A 22,388-nucleotide genomic window follows, 5' to 3' on the forward strand; every position below is an offset into this window, starting at 1 on the left:
GGGGGGGGTGTCATCAAAAGTTAAGATAATCCACGCAGTATATACATACATATTGGATGATGCGAGTTCTATTGAGCCAGTACATTTGCGCACCCTCATGGGTGTGCCTGTTTGAAAATCCCTATGGCCTTCAAAGCCCTCAGAGCCATTCCCGTCGTTTTTAAAATGTGTTCCTTTTGCTGGAGGTTGTAGAGAGGCCAGGAGACCGTCGGGTCTCTGGCTGCAGTTCCCTAGGTTCGTCGCAGAGGGCGGAATCTGCGGCGGCCTGGCGAACAGGCGGGGGCGGGAGGCGCCGCTCTCTCTCGGGTCAGACTCTCTCCTCCCCGGCTCCCAGGCTCCCGGCTCCCGGCTCCCGGCGCCGAGCCCCTCTGCTCCACGCTCAGCCCAGGCGGGTGGGTGTCAGGACGCCCGAAGCAGTGTCGTGGGCTCCGCTCCCGATCTGCAGCCCGGCGGAGCCTGGAGGCCGCTTGGATGGAGCCGCCGCTCCCGGCCGGAGCTCAGCCTCTTGCTGTATCCGCCTGAGAGAGGGGGGGAAGGGGAAGGGAGGCCGCGCTCTGGACTGGGGCGCGGGCGGAGGGGGACTGCAGAGTACTGCTGGGCGGGAACGCCGCGAGGCCCCCAGGCTGAGCCGATGGCGGGCAGGGACTGGCTCCGGAGGCGGCACTTCTTGGGGTGGGGGACGGAGGAGGATGGCCCGGGTGCGGGAGACTCCTGCACCCAGGACTGCGTCGCTCCTCCCTGGCCGCGTTTGCAAAAATCGGAGACCCTTGACCAGAGCCTGCATATTGTGGAGGGGTTGGAGATGAAGGGTCCTCTCCGGGAGCCCTGCGCCCTGACCCTAGCCCAGAGAAACGGACAATATGAGTAAGTAACCACCTGATTCCCACCGAGGAGAGAGCCTGCCTTAACTTCCCAGAGCCCAAACCCTGCCACTGAGGCCACGCGGGAGCCACAGGTTCATGCCCAGGTGTGGCGAGTGGGTCCTCTCTCACCACGGGGCTCCATCCCCATTTCTAGGCTGGTGGAGAGTTCCTGGCAGTGTGGCTCAGTGTGACTCAATGGGTAAGGAAGCAGGAAGCCTGGATTCTTAGCTTTTAAACCTTGTAACTGACATGTGTTGTGTAACTGTGGGCAGGTTGATAACGCTTTCTGGGTCTTAGTTTCCTCTTCAGTTGAATCAAACCATCAACTACTTTACCTTATATATACCCAGGGAATGATAAATGCAAAAGTGGTTTACAGAGACGCTCAAAATGCTATGGAAATGCTACATTGGTAATGTTACCGACTTGTCTTTTCTCACCCTCATTCAACTGGTTCTTCTAGTCCCTGGACGAAATTTCTTATTCCATTTGCTAGAAGGCATATGCATTAATTCAGTAAGGTGTTCATGTAGGCCAGTAACTACCTCATTTGATTTTTGGAAAGAAAAGCTAATGAAATATATAATAATATAATGGCATTTGGCATTTTACAGTCTGGCACCCCCCACCACACACACACACACACACACACACACACGCACACACACACACACACACACGCGCGCGCTAATGAACTGTGTCTTAAATATAGGAGCTCACTGAGTGAACACTAGTGAGTGGTTGAGCAAACGATTATTTTGATAAGGTGCCACCATAGCTGCTAAACTCACCTCTTTGCCACCAATGATTCATTCGTCCTAAAGATATCCATCGTGACCATTTCATTACAGCCCCTTATCCCGGTACGCTCAAAGCATTTGGCTCACTGGTTTCTTGAAGTCAGTTTCCCCAGTGTAAAACTCATTGATCATTTAAGTTGTCATCTCCTGACTTTGGATTCTGCTTGAAAACAGTTTTTCTCCAAATCTACTTGTAAACCCTCCATGTATATGCCGATACAAGTAGAAGATATTTCCATTAGCCTCGTCTGCACTTAGCAAAGAATGGGCACCACCATAATTGGATGCCAACTGGTTCTATAAAATAGCTCTTTCCTAGACCCTGCTTGCTCAATGATGTTGATATGAGAAATTCTTGCTAATTTCCTCAGATTCCATAAAACCCAGAAAGACCAGTTTAATAAAAATAAATTGAACAGAAAAGTGTATTGAAAAGTGAAACACCGCTACTATACTGTGTGTGAGAACTGGATAGAGAGATGTGAGGATGCAAGCCAGTGTATGCTTTGCATCTTGGTTTCCTCTTCTATGAAAGCAAACTTATGAGAATTGAGTAGACGAGCTATATTGTTGAAATGACCACAGCCCAGAATCTGGCTCCCAAGTTTAGTAGGTTTAGACCTCTCTTCAGCCAATAAAGGGTGAACAGCAGTCCTTAGGATAAGCACCTCATCCTGTTTGAACTCTTACACTAGAAGATCTTTTAAACTTTGCATTCTTGACTATTTTGTATGCTTTCCACAGAGAATCAAATACATACCTGTGCTCTAATTCTACATAAATTATAAGGGAATAGCAACAACTAATTCTTGATATGTAACAACTGCTGTTCTAAGCATTTTTGTTAATGCATTTGCTTAACCTTCCTAATATTATCATCATCCCCCATTACAGACCCAGAAATTGAGATTGTCACTAATTCACAGTCATGAAGTCATATAGCTGAGATGGGGAACGTATGTAACATATTTCAGAATTGCATTGAGGAATTTCCTTTGAAATCATTTTTTAGGGATTCCTAATATACCACAACAGCACCTATAACCCTCAGTTGTTTTTTCTCTCTTGAGTGTCCTCTCTGACTTGGGTGTCCAGAACTTTGGGCTCTTATTTTTCCCAGGACTTGAAGCCTGTCTCAGTCTTTAGCTCTGTAGTACTTTGTAACCATAGGAGAAAATTACTTGAGAAACCAAAATTACAATTAAAAATAAGATCTTTAGAAAGAGGATAAAATGCTAAAAATCATGTTTCAAGCATAATAGATTATGGCAGAACCCACAGTTTTGTCTCTAACCTGCTAGGAGCAAATCTTCCTAGGAATGATGGTAGATTAGCATGTGTGATTTATGGTTTTTTTTTTTTCTGTTTAACAATGACCAAAACCCACTCTTGCTTATAATGTAATTGAGGTAGTTTACTTACTCAACAAGTATGTGTTGGGTACAAGTTGGGCTGCAGATAGAACAATATAATTAAGCCTTCCTTTCAAGAAACTAAAATTAGTGAAGGGAAATATACAGTATGTAAGTGGTCTATGAGAGGGTCAGCCAAAAAGATAAGGTTGCTGGTTTCACTTGAGATTATTTGGACAAGGCTTCATAGAGGAGGTGATGTTTAAGCTGGGTCTCAGGAAGAAAATATAGGTTCTTTTTTTTAGGCAAGCCCAACGGACTGGCCTTTTTTATGCAAGAGAGAGTGGGGAGAGAGAGAAATGGCACACCAGGGCATCCAGCCATGGCAATCAAATGCGAGATGCATGTGCCCCCTTGTGCTCATGTGTGACCTTGTGTGCTTGCATCACTGTGAATCTAGATTACATGGGACCTGGAGAGTTGAACCTGAGTCCTTAGGCTTCACAGGCAAGTACCTTAACCACTAAGTTATCTCTCCAACTCAAAGATATGTTCTTAGTAAAAAATACCTAAAGAGTGCTTGACTTTAGGAAGCTAGTTGATGTTTACAATGACTGCTTACTTCCCAAGGTTATACCTTGATTCTGTGCTACTAAAGATAATTTTACAAGTAAGCCCAGCATAGTGGTGCATGCCAGGAATCCCAGCACTTGGGAGTCAAACAGGAGGATTGTGATTTTGAAAGGTCAGCCTAGGCTCCACAATGTATTCCAGGCTAGCTTGGGCTACATAGTGCAACCCTGTTCTAAAAAGTAATCCTTCAGGAATGAGTATATGTGGATTTACAACCATAACAGTTCCTACTGAGGAGCTGAATTCAGCCGTGTTCCCATAGAAATACCAATCTGGAGTTAGAAATCAGAGGACCAACGCAAAGGATGTGAATTCAATCCAGTTATTATATGAGCTACCTTTTGGTGACTGGGATTTTTCTGACTGGTTCAACAATAACCACCTCTTCTTCCTCCATGAACCTACATGCATAATTGAAGAAATAGAGCCATTTTTGGTAAAAGCCATGGGAATGTAAATGAAAAGCTAATGAGTGAATTTTTTATTTATTGATGTAGCACAAGAGTGCCGTAATGTGCCAGGTTCTGTGCTAGGCACTAGAAATCCTATGCCGAAAATATATGGTCCTTTTCATCACAAAATTCACATCTGCCTGTTATTCACTTTGGCATGCATACACTGAAGGTACATACTTTATAATTCATTCTCTTAGGATTATACATGGTTTTTAGGACCTAGGCTCTCATATAGTCTTTATGCCATACAGGACAATATGGGTGTTCAGATATTGATTATATTAACATCCTTTTAGCCCTATATATCTAGGTGTCAGCTGCTCAGATCCAGGGGACTTTATGCACCAAGTCCAATAAACAAACTTTTGTAGTAAAACAGCAAAAGTATTTTGTCGCTCAAGATTTGTATTTTTTATTAGCTATTCATTGATACATTTTTCTCCTTCCTAGGTTAATAATCCAGTTGCATGGAAAGGAACACCCTGTTCAGGATGTCATTCCTATAAATAGTCACTTCAGATGTGTTCAAGGTACTAGCTTTACTTAGCCAGTTTTATAAGGTTTTTCTTCAGTCATTAATACATTGTGTAATTCCATACATATTTAAATTTGTCACTGCATGTAAAATGAAGTATATTATTCTTTATATAAAACATTAATGATTCTATGCTAACACTAAAATATAGGTGCTCTGACTAAAAGTGCTAAAGGGTTTTATTGATATAAACACACGCACACACACACACACACACACACATTTATGTGTAACAAATCTTGTCTTCCTGGGTATAGTTAGAGATGTATGTAGTTGCTCCCTTTGTAGGCAATCTTTTTTTCTTATTTTTTAAAAATTTTTATTTATTTATTTGGCAGAGAAAGAGGGAGAGAGAAGGAGAGGGAGAGAGAGAGAATTGGTGCACCAGGGCCTCCAGCCACTGTAAACGAACTCCAGACATATGTGCCTCCTTGTGCATCTGGCTAACATGGATCCTGGGGAATCGAACCTGGGTCCTTTGGCTTTGCAGGCAAATGCCTTAACCACTAAGCCATCCATCCAGCCCTGCAGGCAGTCTTTTATGATGACTGACATATATGTGCATTGAAGTGACAATCTTGTAGTTAATTACCATTCCCTTCATTGCAAGGGTTCAGGTCCCACAAATTCACACACATTTAGCAGTGTATTCCCAAAATATTGAATTTAGAACATTTGACAACTTGCCATGTCAGAGGGTAACATCTAATACTCAGTTGTGTTAATTATGAGACTTTGACATTGGTTAATCATAACTCTGAGGAGGAAAGAATTTGGCTTTCTCCTCTCAGATTTGGGGATGGAGAACAGGAAAATTTGTTGTTTCATTTGCTACAAATAAAACTCCAAAGTTGGGTGATTTGTGCAGGAGGTGTTGCTTCTTCCCTATCACATGGAGAATTATTCCTAGAGAACAAATGAATTCTGTTTGCTGCAGGTCAGTGGTTCTTTCTGGAAGAAGCATTTTGGGTCAATTATAGTTTCTTGAAAACTTGAATCTGACCTTGCACAGGTACTTTCTCTATTCAGTTTTTCTCATCACAACCAGACTATACATGCTGGAAAAAGTTTGGAAATAGCAGAAAAGCACATAGGAAATAAGCCACCTAAATTACCACCTTTAAGAGTTAAATAATATGTTCCCTTTTTTCCCCCATACTTACAACCTTCAGTTTAAGTGGGATTCAATTTTTTCTCTGTTCTACTTGCTATTATGAATATTTGCCCTTGCATTGTTAATGGCTCTATTATTATGATTTGTAATATAAGTTATCTATAGTCTAATATCTTCTGGTTGATATTTGGATTACTTTTCACTCATACAAAGAGTAATTGATGAGCATCTCTGTACATAGATTTTTCTGCACATCTTTTCTTAAATTTAACTTTATTTATTTATTCACTTATTTATTTCGGTTTTTTGAGGTAGGGTCTTGCTTTAGCCTGGGCTGACTTGGAATTCACTACTTAGTCTCAAGCTGGCCTCACAGCGATCCTCCTCCCTCAGCCTCCCGAGTGCTGGGTTGAAAGGTGTGTGTAACTACACCCAGCCTTAGATTTTATTTTATTAATTATGCACTTTGTTGTATGAACATATCACATGTTGGTCATGTTCTCATTGAGTTATACTCTTATATCCCCTCCCCCCCACCCCTTTTCCACTGAAGCTGTCCTAGGTAGGGTCCTGCACATGTCTTATTTCCTTGGCATGTATTCCTACAAGTTAATTTTTTGTTTGTTTGTTTATTTTTATTTACTTATTTGAGAGTGCCAGACACAGAGAGGAAAAGGGGGAGAGAGAGAGAATGGGCATGCCAGGGTCTCCAGCCACTGCAAACGAACTCCAGATGTGTGTGCCCCCTTGTGCATCTGGCTAACGTGGGTCCTGGGGAATCGAGCCTCAAACCGGGGTCCTTAGGCTTCACAGGCAAGTGCTTAACTGTTAAGCCATCTCTCCAGCCCGTATAAGTTAATTTAGTCATTGAGTATGACTTTTTTAAGACAGAATATTGAAAAGAAAAGGCAGTATGTGTTAAAAACTAAAAATTTCTAGCCATGAGTGTTGACTCACACCTATAATCCCAGGGCATGGGAGGCTGAGGTAGGAAGATTACTGTAAGTTTAAGACTAGCCTGGGCTACAGAGTGCATTCTAGATCAACTTGGGCTATGTTGTGAGGCCCTATCTCAAACAAAGAATTCAATTTCCACTAATGAATAGTGTCTACACTGTGTCAAACAAGTCATAGCTGTTTAGCATGCCCGGAGTAGGGAACATATTAAACAGGTTGCTTGCACACTGTAGTGAATATGCTGTGCTCACCTGTTTTTAAGTTGTAGCTTCATACGGAAGGAAAAAGCCAAAGAGTGTGGGCATTATATCCTGCTACCTTTTTTACTTTCTTTACTACTTCTGGAGTCTATGTTTTTATTAAGAAAAAAGATGGCCAGTTGTTAGATCATTGTGTTGCTTTTTAGGATCTGGAAAATATGTATATACTTACAACCATTAGTTCCCCATGACAAACCTGAACTTTTCACTTCCTTTCTATTTCCTGCCTTGTGCATCTATTTGAAAAACTGGAATCACTCACATTTTACAGAACTAAAAATGATTAAAGAACAGTTATGAATATATGTTTATGTCCTATTCATCCTGCTATGAATAGTGTTGAGATTACATTCGAATATACATGTTACTTCCTTTGTACCTGGATAATGGAGTGAGATCAATCTGGTAAGAGAGCTAAAACAATATGAGATTCCACATCCGACTAATGTCGATCCAGGCTAATTCCAAGGACTCAGTATCCAGAGTTCGGTTAGCCAAGTGAGTCTGATGGTTGTTCTTGGTCAAAACCAGAGAAGTCAGAGAGGAAAATGTAGGTTGAATCTAGATAATAGAGGCAAAGAAGAAAGTCCAGGAAGGACAGCACACAAAAAGAAAACTTGCAAACTGCTTTGCTAGGGCTTTTTTATTTTTTACTTTTTTCTTTCTTTTTCATTGAGACATTGTAATTGTACATATTAATGGCACACAGGGGCACTTTGAAATATGAATATAATGATCAGGTCAAGGTAATTAACATTTGTGTTGAAAACTTTCGAAATCATCTTTGCTAGTTATTATGAGATCTATAAAATCTGTTGTATACTATCATCCCCTGCTATGCTGTGGAAAACTAGAACTTATTCCTCCTATCTATCTGTACTTTGGTATCCATTATTCAGCCTCTCTAGATCCCCCTTCCTCTCCTAGCTTCTTATACCCACTGCTGTATACTGCACTTCTATGTAATCATCTTTTCTAGCTTCCACACATCAGCCAGAACATTTAGTTTTTATCCTTCTCACCTGGCTTATTTTACTTAGCATAATGTCCTCCAGTTCTATCCATGTGGCCACAAAGAACACGATTTCAATCTTTTTTTTAAAATTATTTATTTATTTATTTATTTGAGAGCAACAGACACAGAGAGAAAGACAGATAGAGGGAGAGAGAGAGAATGGGCGCGCCAGGGCCTCCAGCCTCTGCAAACGAACTCCAGACGCGTGCGCCCCCTTGTGCATCTGGCTAATGTGGGACCTGGGGAACCGAGCCGGGGTCCTTATGCTTCACAGGCAAGCCCTTAACCGCTAAGCCATCTCTCCAGCCCGATTTCATTCTTTTTATTGTTGAATAATATTCTATTGTGTGTACATAATACATTTTCTTTATTCATTGCTCGATGGTCATCTCAGGTGATTCCATGTGTGAGCTATTGTGAAAAGTGCTGAAATAAACATGGGATTGCAAGTGTTTCGTTTTTCTTGTTGGGTATTTTAGGTCTTGGACTGACAGGTGTTAATCAAAGCCTGGAAGTGATGAACTTTAGGTCTACTCTATACTATTCTGTTCATAGAGTGCTAAAGCACACATGGTAAGATCATTAGGAACTTTTCAGAGGTTTTATCTAAGATGAGAAAATAATTCATTTCTGAGATTTCAGGTTATTTCCTTGGTTTTTCTATAAAGACTGTCTAAGCAACATAGATTATATTAAGTCAGTGTCACAGTTGAGGGAAATTAAAACTTACCTTTACTTGCATTAACATGCTATTATGTTCCATACTATTAATTTGCCATTTCTTGCTTTCTTTTGATGAGCTCTCCATGTAATTCCTTGCTCACTTTATTTTTCTTTTAGTTGAATTGGTCACATAATGTGTAGAGCCTGCATATATTTTTAATTATGCTAAACAATAACAATCAAATGATTTTTAATGTGTTCTAAGACTCAGGAGTAGTGACTGAGTAAAACTGTTACATTGTTATTAAATACTGCTTTGGGTTGTGATAAATAGTGTTTCTGTGATCTTGTGTTTTCCTGTCCTCAGAAGCAGAAGAAACTCTATTGATTGACATTGCTTCAAACAGTAAGTATCTTTCTGAATGGAATTGGCTTTCGTTCAACAAGTACTTTATTACTTTCTGCATTTAAGAAATTGGGGGGGGGACATAACCTTGTGTTTTGCCATCTTATCCTGTAGTCTACATTTTCTTAAGGCAGCCATACAAATTAGTATCATCTCTCAAAAACATTTAGGCTGAGCCCAGGAAACACAGGTGGTTGTTAAGAATCTTTACAAAAACCAAAAATACCTGCTTTTCTAATGATGCACTTCTCTGAGCTATCAGTGTTGTTGCTGTCAATTTTGTCATTGCTGTTGAACTGATATCTGTAGAAGAGCTAATAAGGTGCTTAAAGCACTTGAGGTTTATGTTTTCTTTCTTGTAAGTCATTATACAAAATAATGAGTTTCATTGTGAGATTTCCGTACATACTTCAGTTTTTTTGTGTGTGTGTTTTTTTTGGTTTTGTTTTTTTTTTTTTTTTTTTTTTTTTTTTTTTGGTTTTTCGAGGTAGGGTCTCACTCTGGTCCAGGCTGACCTGGAATTCACTATGGAGTCTCAGGGTGGCCTTGAACTCACGGCAATTCTCCTACCTCTGCCTCCCGAGTGCTGGGATTAAAGGCGTGCGCCACCATGCCCGGCTCCATACTTCAGTTTTGTTTAGCTTTCTTCCCCAGAGCTCCCCCATCTTCCATCCCCTGCCTCCCTCTGGCTGCTATTTCCCTATTTGTTCTCCTGCTTCCATGAAACATATTCTATGATCCATTTCCCTTCCCCAAGTCACTATTAAGACCTCATGTTTCCTCTCTCGTGGTCTCATTTCTGTTTTCATGGAAAATATATGTGCTACAAGTTACTTTCCAGTTGCTGGGATAAATGGACCAAATACCTGACCAGAAGCAGCTTAATGAAGGAAAGGGTTTATTTTAGCTTACAGTTCCAAGGGGATGTTGCATAATGGTGGGGAAAGCATGACAGCAACAGATAGCCAGCATCATATCTCTTCACATCAGCAGGAAGGCTGTATAGAGAGGGAGGGCCAGGTTGTAACACCAAAAGACCTACCCCCAGTGATACCTTCTCCAGTAAGATTTAACCTCCTAAAGTTTCCACAGACTTCCCAAACAGTGCCACCAACTGGGGATTCAGTAGTCAGACACATACATGAGTCTATAGGGAACATTTTGCATTCAAACCACCATAGAGAAATTGATTGATATATGTATGCATATGTACAAACATACATACATGATACATAAATACCATACTTATGAATATAAATAGACAATGTATGAGAGAAAACATTCAGTATTTGTCTAAGTCTGAGAAATTTTGCTTAGCATAATTTCCATTTCCACCCATTTTCCTACAAATGTCATGATTTTCTTTTTCATTGGGGCTAAATAAAGGTTGTATTTTGCTGGGTGTGATGATGCATGCCTTTAATCCCAGCACTCAGGAGACAGAGGTAGGAGGATCAATGTATTTGAGGCCAGCCTGGGTCTACAAAGTGAATTACAGGTCAGCCTGGGCTAGAATGAGACCCTACCTCAGAAAAAAAAAAAAAGTGTTATATTTTTACGGCTATTGTAGTTTAGGTTTTTATTTGATTTTTTAATATAAAATCATAGTGGTTTTGCTTACCTATTATTTTGGAAGAACACACTTTCTTAAGCTGCTTGTTCAGTCATTCTTTTTCTTTTTTTTTAAAATTATTTTGAGTCCTACTTAAGTCCTCTTTCCTCATGGTATCCCTTTTCCAGAGGGAACATGGTCTTCTCTTTGCTATTTCTGTTGTCTCATTTTGATCTGTTCAATGCAGATCTCAATTTTCTGTGCAAGATGTTCTTTGTTTATCGTCTAATTGCACTATGCAATGGAAAAGAGAAAATGAACACTTGATTGCTACAGTGATACCATGTGGTTGCTATGGAAAAATGTGTCTGACCACATGAATCTAAACCAAATGGGTTGCCTTATCTCTTTGAGCCTTGGATGCGTGGAACTTGACATTTGGCTTGAAGCTACAGGTTGTATACCATTTTAGTTTAGAAACAGTCTCTGCCCTTATTTATTAATCCGTGTTATTAATTTGTGCTGAGTGGTTTAGGTGCGTTTTTTCTTCTCATTTGGGCTTTATTGTTCTTTTTCTTTTTTAATTGTAGATTTTGAGTTCCTTTAATGGCTGGACATAAATGCTAAGTTAACGTAGCTGCTGGTTTCTGGTGCAGGTATATAAGAGAGAAATCCATTCAGTGCCTGTGTATGAGAGAGGAGAAAACTAAAGCAACACTGGACTGGGGATGGGGGTGGCTTAATTGGTAGAGTGCTTACCTAGCATGCCCAAAGCACTGGATTCAGCCCCCAGCACCATATAAACTGGTGTGGCACATGCTTGTAATCCCAGCACTTGGAAGGCAGAGGCAGGTAGATCGGGTGTTAAAGGTCACCCTTGTCTATACAGAGTATTCAAGAATAGCCTGGGCAATATCTTAGCTCAAAAAAAAAAAAAACAACAACTTATAACACTAAAGAAAGGAGCATAAAAGCCAAGGCATTTATGCAGTGACTGGCATTGCTATTGAAATAAGATGCTGAAATGGATGTTCTGGAAGTAGAAAGGTATTTGATACAAAGATAAATGAACCTGAGCTATGACTTTTCTCTTATAAGCACTGAATTCGTAGCTTTAGTTATTTTATCACCTCTTGTCATAGTCGGCTTTACATTGGTTGGCATGAACCTGTAGACCAGGCACAGTTAGGGACAGAAAGGTATTTATTTGAAGCTTACAGATCTAGGGGCAGATGGCTTAAGAAGCTGACCCCCTTTCACAGGTCCGCGAAGAGTGAACGTGCCACCAGCAGCACCATAACCAAGCACACCCTGGGAACTCTAGGCAGAGCTCAAGCACTCTGCATGACTTTAGGCTCCTGGAATTCAGATTCACCCCTACACCTTAGGGCTGGACCCCAGGATCCACTCACAATGACACCAAGGTACAAGCTTGAATAAAACTCCTGAATCTATTGGGGTACATCCATTCAAACAACCATACCTCTGCTGTATAGAAATTTATCATGTGTTACTATGAAGAGTCCACGTTTACTGGCTCATAGAGGAAAATTAGTTAAGTGACCATTTAGAAAAATCCTCTGTTATCTCTGCTCATTTACTAACAGGTTTTATACATAAACCCTTAGAGCCCACCATATGTTGCAGAAGGGGAACCCTGGGTTTGTTAGACAGGCTATGTTTTGTCTCCTAGTTTTTAATTTATATTTCTATATGCATTTTTTGTGGGATTTTCTGTGGAAGTCTGATGATAAGGATTGAATCCAAGGTCTTGTACATGCTAATGACATTCTCTACCACTGAGATACACAGCCATTTATATACAGGGGTTTTTGTTTGTTTCTTTTGTTTTGTTTTGTTTTTCAAGGTGGGGTCTTGCCATAACCCAGGCTGACCTGGAGTTCACTATGTAGTCTCAGGCTGAGCTTCAACTCACAGTGATTGTCCTACTTCTGACTCCCAAGTGCTGGGATTAAAGGCATATACCCCCATGCCAGGCAGTTGTTATCCTGAATGTTTTTTTTTGTTGTTGTTGTTTTGTTTTGTTTTGTTTTGTTTTTGGGGGGTAAGCCCAAGAGACTGGCCTTTTTTTCAATGCAATAGGGTGAGAGAAAGAGAGAGAGAGAGAGAGAGAACTGGCATGCCAATGCCTCTAGCCACTGCATTCGAACTCCAGACATGCTTGCATCACTTTGTGTGTCTGTTTTACATGGGACCTGGAGAGTCGAGCATGGGTCCTTAGGCTTCACAGGCACGTGCCTTAACCATTAAGCCATCTCTCCAGTTTTCATTTGACATTATCTTGTGATGTTTTTCCAATGCTATTTAAAATTATTTTCATTTATTATTACTTAGTTATTTATTGGCAAGGAGAGAAAGAGAGAGAATGAATATGGGTGTTTCGGGGCCTCTAGCCACTACAAACCAACTCTAGATACATGTGCCACTTTGTGTATCTGGCTTTACGGAAGTACTGGGGAATTGAACCCTGGTCATTAGGCTTTGCAGGCAAGTGCCTTAATTGCTGAGCTGTCTCTCCAGCACTTATGCTTATTTATAAGGGAAGAGAGAAAGAGAATGGGCATGCCAGGGCTTCTAGCTGCTGCAAACATACTCCAGATGCATGCACCACTTTGTGTACCTGGCTTTACATGAGTACTGAGGAGGCAAACCCAGGTCATTAGGCTTTGCAGGCAAGCTCCCATCTCTCTGGCCCATCATTTGAGACATTGTGGTGCTGCTGTGCTAGTGGCAGTGGCATCAGTGGTGGTGGTGGTTGATCCAGGCAGTCTCACGTAGGCCAGGCTGGCCTTGCAGTCACTGTGTACCTGAGGATGACCTTAAATTTAATTCCTCTGCCTCTAACTCTCCAGTGCTGTGTGGGATTATAGGCATATGCCATTAGTCCTACTTCAGTAACTAGTATTTCGTCATAGCTATGTGCCAAATTTTATAAAGTTAACTTGTAAGACCAGCTCTTTATCACCTGAGCTTTTCTCCACAGCCCAGAGAAAAGAAAGCCTTTCTGAAGAAGTGGCATTTAAATTGAGAACAGAGGGTTTAAGGAAGAGACAAGAGGGAACTGGAAAACGAAGAGCATTCCAGGTTGAAGGGAATGACAAGACTCTATGTTAAGATGTACACTGATGCTTTCTTGGAGTAAAAGATCATGGTACCTGGAACAGGGCTTGAGAACCAAGGCAAGGCAGGACATGCTTAGATCTAGTAGAATCTTGTGAGCTGTAGTGTTATATCTGCCTTTTTAGATTTTTTTAAAAAGAGAAAAGTTAAAGATTTTCTGCTGATTTATCATCATTTGCATAGTAGCAGAAAGACCATTGGGAGGCTATTCTAGTAGTATATGATAGAAAGTATGCTAACAGAAATGGAGAAAATCGGGCATACTCGATCGATGAATCTGGAGGCAAAATCAGTAGGAATTGCTTTGGATGTAGGGGGAGGGAGAAAGAGAAGAGTCAAGAAGTAATCCCATGTTTCAAATGTGAACTTAGATGATATCCATTTGCATATATACATTACACACAAAATGGGTTTTCTGTTGAGGGGGTGTCTTGAAGTCCATTTTAGCAATGTTTAGTTGAGGTTTCTGGGAGACTCTTGGGTGTAAGTGACAAACTGGAAGCTGAATGGATGCATGTGAAGCTCAGAAGCAAGGTGTGGGCCACTACTGCATAGATGATACCCAAAACCATGAGAAATAATGTGACTGTCTAGAGCTGTGCTGGCCAAGTAATAGGAATTAGAAGATAAATACAAAACTTAGTGCCTCAGGTCTAGTAATCACATTTTAGGAACTGGTTAGCTATATGTGGGTATTGGTTACCATACTTGACAACACAGCTATAGAGCATTCTCATCACAGAAAAAACTTAGGGCGCTGGGGAAATGGTTCAGTGGATAAAGTGCCGTACAAGCATGGCCTCTGAGTTCAGATTCCCAGGTGCACACCTGTAATCCCAGGAGGATCCCTAGGGCTTCCTGGCCAAATCATCTAGCCAAATTGGTGAGCTCTAGGTTCAAGAAAAACCCTCTCTCAAAATACAAGGTGGAGAGCAACTGAGGAAAACACTAGATATTGGCCTCTGGCCTCCACATACATGCACACACAACATCTGAGTACCCCCCCCAACACACACACACATACAAGCACACAATACATACACAGAGACACACATATGTAAAAGAGAAAAATGTTCTTGGACAATGTTAATATAAAATGAAAACTAAGTTGGAATTGAGCCCAAATGATTCTGTTTTTAAAAGTTTGATAAAGTTTACATAAAAGTGCTCTTCAAAGAGCACCAAAAACTAGTATCTAAAGAGAGAAAGACAAGCTAGATGTGTAAAGCTTCATAAAAGCCTTTGGAAGAGATGATTTCAGGATATAGGGGAATGTCTAAGGAATGGTGGTGTTAGGTTTTGTTTATTTATTTGAGAGCAACAGACAGAGAGAGAAAGAGGAGAGAGAGAATGGATGCACCAGGGTTTCCAGCCACTACAAGCAAACTCCAGATACGTGCACCCCCTTGTGCATGTGGCTAATGTGGGTCCTGGGGAATCGAGCCTCAAACTGGGGTCCTTAGGCTCCACAGGCAAGCGCTTACCCACTAAGCCATCTCTCCAGCCCAGTATTAGGTTAAGAGGATGGGAGAGATTCAGAGTCATGAGGATCTTGGTAGAAGGGATATTTTTCTTGACTCAGAAGGAAATAAGGGAGATGAGTACAAGCATAGGGAAGTTTTCCATTTACAGAAGTGCAAGGTGAACCAAGCTGCTGAAGTGAGAGGGTATAATAAAAGGATGATCCATAGTCTAAGGAACATGAGAAGGTTTGAAGCAGTTGTCCCCAAGAGTATTAGGAGTCTGGTTCACCATGGAAGACACTTGCTTTTTGTTGTTGTATTGGGTTTTCAATGTAGGGTCTCACTCTAGCCCAGGCTGACCTGGAATTCATGTTGTAGTCTCAAACTGATCTTGAACTCATAGTGATCCTCCTACCTCTGCCTTCCAAGTGTTGGGATTAAAGGTGTGTGCACCACCACACCTGGCTTTGACAGTTGCTTTTTAGGATAGATGGCCCAGTTGACGTTAGCAATTAAAATACTATCATAGGGTTAGAGAGATTGCTCAGTGGCTGTGCAAGCATGAGGGTCTGAGGAGGCCTGAGAGACTGGCTGAACTCGATCCCTAAGACTCACAAAGATCTGGGATTGGCAGCAGGTATCTGTAGCCTCAGTTCCATAAGGTAGCAGAGATCTGAGACTCACTGGGGCTCTGGGCAGAGTGGGGAGAGGGTCAGGGGACAGGACAGCAAGCTCAGGGATCAGTAAGAAACTCTGGCTCAAGTAAGAATGGATGGAAGAGTGATGGAAAAGGACATCTGATGTTTAGCTCTAGCCGCGGCAGGTGAGTTCACCCCATCACAGGTGAGCAGATGGGGCACCACAAGGACATATACATGTGCATATACCACACTCATATTCCCACACACTCCGCATTACACACATACGTGTGTGCAAAAAAATGTTATTATGATAGCTAATCTGTGTGTATATGCACAGGGGTGTGTGTGTGTGTGTGTGTGTATTTACTTCCTTTGGTTGCTCAAGTAGAAGTATAGAGAAGGTAATTAGTTGACTTTCTGAGGGATGGAATTTAGTCAGGTAGGTGCTATGGGAGACTAGAGGTGAGGCAAATGTGGGAATTTGCAATAGGTTGCAATGATAATATCTGTTTGAGAAGAAGAAAAGTGAAAGCAAAAAGGATACCCGAAGGATAGTGAGAAAATGCATGAATCAGTGGGAAGTCCATGAAGTCACAGACAATTATAGTTAGGCTAATGAACAAGGGAATTGGAAGGTTAGAGTGGGGTCTTTGTTAGGTGGTGCTGTTTCTGTGATGAAAAAAACCCAAGGTGTTATTGAGGGAGTCCATTAGGGAGTGAGGCAGTGGTGACTGGAGTGGAGTGAGAAGGTCATTACTAAGGAAGCTGAAGGCATTGACTGGGTTTTCTGTGCCAATGTGAAAGGACCAAATAATGGCAGGAGTTTGAATGGAGGGGGGAGTCTTAAGTTTTAGGTATTGAATCCTGGATTGTGAGGTTTCTAAGAGGGGGTTGGCTGGTTTCATAGAATAGGAGAGGAAAGAAGAAGATGATATAGCCCAATGGGTGAGCCTCAGAAAAGTTTCTTTTTTCCTTCCTGAGGGAGGAGGAGAGGGAGTGGTCTAGAGATGGTATCAAATTCCATCATGTTTAAGCCAAGCATGGTGATGCATGCCTGTAGTCCAAGATACAGGAAAGGCTCAGGATCATAGGATCCCACAACTTGAAGGCCAGTCTTGTTAGCAAAACCCTGTCTCATAAAATAAAAGAGAGAAGGCTGGGGAGATGTCTCGGCAGGTAGAAATATTTGCCATGCAAGCATTTTGATTCCTCATTACTCTCATAAAGAGCTGGCATGACTACACACCTGGAACTCCAGTCTTATGGGGACAGAGATTGGAAAATCACTGGGAGACATTATCCAGGTTCACTGAGAGAATCTGTCTCAAGGAAACATATGGATGACCCATAGAGGAGGACATCCAACATTGTCCTCTGGCATCTGCACAAGCACACATGAGGCACGTGCATCTACATACACATGGGCATACAACACGCACACACACACACACCACACCACAACCCCTTACACGTGCAAAGATAAATTACATCAGGTGTTAGGGACTATAATGGCTTCCATAAAGAGTGTTGTAGGAGAAGTAGTCCACTTGCAAACCAGCCAGTTGCAGTTGACTTTAATTTAAAAATAATTTATTGGCCGAGCGTGGTGGTGCACGCCTTTAATCCCAGCACTCGGGAGGCAGAGGTAGGAGGATTGCTGTGAGTTCAAGGCCACCCTAAGACTCCATAGTGAATTCCAGGTCAGCCTGGGCTAGAGTGAAACCCTACCTCATAAAACCAAAAAACAACATTATTTATTTGAGAGAGGGAAAAAAAGAAGCAGATAGAGGGAGAGAATGGGCATGCCAGGGGCCCCAGCCACTGCAAACAAACTCTAGACACATGTGTCACCTTTTGCATCTGGCTTATATGGATATTGGGGAATTGAACCTGAGTCCTTAGGCTTTGCAGGCAAGTGCCTTAACCATTGAGCCATCTCCTCAGTTCTTAACTTTGATTTTTTTTTTTTTTCGAGGCAGGGTCTCACTCTAGCTCAGGCTGACCTGGAATTCACTATGTAATCTCAGGGTGGTGGTCTTGAACTCACAGTGATCCTCCTACCTCTGCCTCCCAAGTGCTGGGATTAAAGGCATGCGCCACCACGCCTGGTTCTTTGATTTTTAATCTGGTTGCATTCTTGTCTCACTTAGGGAGTGTATTTAGAAACTACCAATGGAGCCAACTGTGGTAGCACAAATCTCTAATCCTAGCACAGGAGGCTGAGGCTAAGGGTTTGCAAGTTTAAGGCTAGCCTTGCTATAGTGATATCTAAAACCTATTTACCAATTTGTGGGTGCCATGCCTAAAATTTCCATTTGAAGTGTCCTGGGGTGTTAGTATGTTCTGAAAGTGTCTCTAGTAATATCACATGTCCATAGCTGAGAACTACTGAGAGGCATAGGGAACATTCAGATGAAGTGAAGAATATAGGGATATTTGTTGACCACAGAGGGCCAGCAGCTGGGGGATGGAAGAGAGAAGAGAAGGTTGGGACATGGGATAATTTGTCCTATTTTCTAAACAATATAGATGAGAAGGCACCCAATGTTATTTTACTAGCAATTTCTGGGATCTTCTGGCCACTAAGTCAGTGAATTTTATATTACTAAAATACATTTTTCAAGAATTGTGGAAGATCCTGGGGATGTAGCTATATGGGTAGTGAACTTGTAGGTGGAATGTGTGAAGCACTGGATTTGGTCCCTAGCACCATATAAATTGGATGAGGTGGGATACATGTATAATTCTAGCCCCCAAGGGGTAAAGTCTGTATTTAATCCCTAGCATGATATAAACTGGGTATGGTGGTGTATATCTCTTAACACAAGCACTAAGGAGGTGGAGACTGGAGTTCATCCTTGGCTATCTAATGAATTCAAGGCCAGCCTGGCATGCATTGAGACCCTGTCTCAAATACATACACACACACACACACACACACGCACGCACACACACGCACATACACACAACCACACACAAAACTGAATTATGGGCTGTGGAAGAAAGTGAATTTGTTTTTCTTTTAAATTTGCATCAGATAGAAATTGCTTTTTTACCTATGCTGAGTATGAATTATCTGAGAAAGGGAAGACTTGTTATGCTCTGAAGTTCTCTGTATTGTCAAGGCTGCTCCTAACTGGCGCTTTATCCATCTCTTTGTTTCTCTGGTTCTCTTGAGTATTATTTATTTTTCTTCATTTTTATCTCTTTATTCTTCTAATCAGTTTTATTTTCCTTCCCCAAAACCTTCTTCTATGAAGATCGAAACAATAAGGAATGCAGAAGACAAAAAGAGACCCAGAGACTGAGAAGTAGCTTTCCAACATAACAACCTAGGATTTTAATTTCGTTTTCTCATTTCTCTGTTATTTACAAGTATGGAAAGAGTCCAGTTCGAGTCATCTATTAAATGCCTCCTGACTGAAGTCTGACATCATTGTCACCAGAATAGTGACCAACCAGCTTAGGACTAGTTTGAAGTCTTGCGTGAAAAGAAATCCCTGGGCTTCAGACAACTCTGTGACTGTTGGTTACCCTAAGCTACGGAAACTATTAGATACCTTATAAATGCAGCCTGTCTTTTGCCTTTAAAGAGCTCATTGTTTCAGGGGCAAGAGAAAGCAACATATGTAATCAACCAGTTAGAATATAAACATGGGAGTGGGGAGATGGCCCAGTGAGTAAAATGCTTGCTATACAAGTATCAGGTCCTGAGTTCAGATCCCAGAGCCCATGAAAGATACCAGGTATGGTGGCATACACCACCAGCCTATAACCCCAGCATTCGAGAGGCAATTTAGAAGGCAGAGACAGAGAATACCTGGGGCTAAGTGGCTACCTAGTCTGTCAGGTATGCTCTAGGTTCAACAAGAGGCCCTATCTCAATAAGGTGGAGAGCAACTGAGAAAATCCCTCATGTCAACATCTGGTTTCAACACATATTCTTGCACAAACATACACATACAAAAAACAATGGAAGCCGGGCGTGGTGGCGCATGCCTTTAATCCCAGCACTCGGGAGGCAGAGGTAGGAAGATCACCATGAGTTCGAGGCCACCCTGAGACTCCATAGTGAATTCCAGGTCAGCCTGGGCTAGAGTGAGACCCTACCTCGAAAAACCAAAAACAAACAAACAAAAAAGAATGGAGCTGGCTGTGGTGGCACATGCCTTTAATCCCAGCACTCAGGAGGCAGAGGTAGGGGGATCACCATGAGTTCAAGGCCACACTAGGACTACATAGTGAATTCCAGGTCAGCCTGGGCTAGAGTGAGACCCTACCTCAAAAAAAAAATAATAATAAAATACAAGAATGGAAACAAGGACATAGATGTCTTGGATCAGCCCATCTAAACAATTGATTAGGGTAATTATTATATAGCATCAGTAAAGGGAAGACAGTATGTTATACCCAAAAATACCAAATTCCTTAGTAAACTGCTTCTAACTTTATTACCCAATTCATTGTTCTTAAACTGACACACCCTTGGACATAGCTTATTATAATACTTTTTTGCAAATTATTCAAGATACACATGTTTTACTTGAAGTAGTGAGGTATATGGGTTTCTTCTCAGAATATTTCAAATTAGACCACTATTTGCTTTTTTGTTTTGTTTTGTATTATTTTTCGAGGAGGTAGGGTCTCACTCTAGCTCAGGATGACCTGCAATTCACTCTATAGTTCCAGGGTGGCCTTGAACTCATGGCAATCCTCCTACCTCTGCCTCCCAAGTGCTGGAATTAAAAGTGTGCGCCACCATACCCAGCCCACTATTTGCTTTTTAAAGTCAGTTTGTAGATTTAATTTAATCTGAACATAATCATGTCACTTCCTTTATTCCCTTCATGCTTCCGATACCATATGATCTGGATTTGAAATGGTAGGAATTTCCAGCTCAGGGATAGCAGGAAGGGTGAATGAGGAAGTTATCTTTTGCCTGAACTTGGAGGACCCTGCTCTGATAACTGAGCGATCAGAACATAGGAAAGTCTGGTTGGTGTAGTATGCCTATTGCTAGATCAGTCTGTTGAGTGACACAGTTCATCACCATTGTGAATATTGCCTGGACCTTCTCTGTCACTACCATACCAAATCCCTTGCTCCTCATATACATGTGGTTCCTGTTAAAGTTCTGGAATATATGTGACCTCGTACTAACCTGATAATCTGAGAATGCAATACCAATAAAATATTGTATCCTATGGTTATGGTTGTGTGGATTTCAATTCTTTCTAGATGGCTGCAAAATTCGGGTTCAAGGAGACTGGACCAGAGAACGCCGCTTTGAAATTCCTGATGAGGAACACTGTTTAAAGTTCCTCTCAGAAGTCCTTGCTGCTCAGGAAGGTAACTCACGACTCAGCCATTTTCTTCCTATGGTTTGTTGGTAGCGAAATATTGACATGTTAATTCTGAGGCAAGCAGCCATTAGCAAAGCACTTCAGCTCTTGAGCCCTGATAGCTGAGTTTTCTCCTCAAGAATTAACCCAGGGATAGATTATGGAACAAGTCTATCCAGCCAATTTCCAGAATCATACAGGTCATGGCATACCACAGACTTTAATCCCCTCTTTCTGTCCCCCCAATAAATCTAGAACTATCTTTATTTCCATAGTCTCTTTTACTACTTTTTAAATTTATTGACAACTTCTATACTTACAGACAATAAATCATAATTCCCTCCTTTCCCCCACTTTCCCCTTCATAACTCCACTCTTCATCATATCTCCTCCCTCACAGTGCCTAGCAATACCTCACAAGACCCTCATAGTAGCAGGAAAAGATGATGACATCCACTATTACTTTTTTAAAAATATTTATTTATTTGAGAGAGAAAGAGAAAGCAGCAGCTAGAGAAAGAATGGGTGCATCAGGACCTCTAGCCATTGCAAATGAACTCCAGATGCATGTGCTACTTAGTGCATCTGGCTTTACATGGGTACTGAGGAACTGAACCTGGGTCCTTAGGCTTTGCAGGCAAATGCCGTAACTGCTAGGCCATCTCTCCAGCCCCCTCTTCTGTTACATTAAAATACTTTTTATATATTTAATTTGCAAGGTGTGAGAGATAGGGAGAAGAGATACAGAGAGAATGGGCCACACCAGGGCCTCCAGCTGCTGGAAACAAACTTGAGATGCATGCACCACTTTGTGCATCTGGCTTTACATGGGTACTGACGAATTGAGCCCAGGTTGTTAAGCTTTTCAGGCAAACCCCTTAATTGCTGAGACATCCATCTCTCTAGCCCTCTATTACTTTTTAAGAACGGTACTAACCTTGCATTTAAGAAATGTTGAATGAATGAATGAATTTTAGTTATAGTACATAATATTCAATGATAGGCTCCCCAGTTTCTGACCTGAACCTTGTCTTTCCAGCTCAGACACAATTTCTTGTTCCAGAGCAAAAAGACTCATCCAACTGGTACCAGAAATTAGACACTAAGGAAAAGCCTTATTCAGGTATTGAAAAATCTCTTTTATCTCTGGTTGCTATGATCATTTTAGAGTTGACAGATCTTATTTGGCCAGATGA

At 41.5% G+C, this 22,388-nt stretch overlaps 1 protein-coding gene across 3 annotated transcripts in view; it reads left to right on the forward strand.

Annotated features, from left to right (window-relative positions):
• The first annotated feature begins 323 nt into the window (after positions 1-323).
• Positions 324-22,388, forward strand: part of Ocrl (OCRL inositol polyphosphate-5-phosphatase) — a 68,057-nt gene continuing 45,992 nt past the window's right edge. For 2 of the 3 annotated variants that reach the window (XM_045140314.1, XM_045140316.1), the window contains exons 1-6: positions 324-510; positions 785-864; positions 4,554-4,633; positions 9,015-9,053; positions 21,089-21,199; positions 22,232-22,315. In XM_045140314.1, the coding sequence (XP_044996249.1) occupies positions 472-510; positions 785-864; positions 4,554-4,633; positions 9,015-9,053; positions 21,089-21,199; positions 22,232-22,315 (433 nt within the window). In that variant the 5' untranslated portion in view covers positions 324-471. The remainder of the gene's footprint in view (positions 511-784; positions 865-4,553; positions 4,634-9,014; positions 9,054-21,088; positions 21,200-22,231; positions 22,316-22,388) is intronic. The other variant, XM_045140315.1, reaches the window with a different exon arrangement.

Source organism: Jaculus jaculus, chromosome X, assembly GCF_020740685.1.
Source record: "Jaculus jaculus isolate mJacJac1 chromosome X, mJacJac1.mat.Y.cur, whole genome shotgun sequence".
Lineage (NCBI taxonomy): Eukaryota > Metazoa > Chordata > Mammalia > Rodentia > Dipodidae > Jaculus > Jaculus jaculus.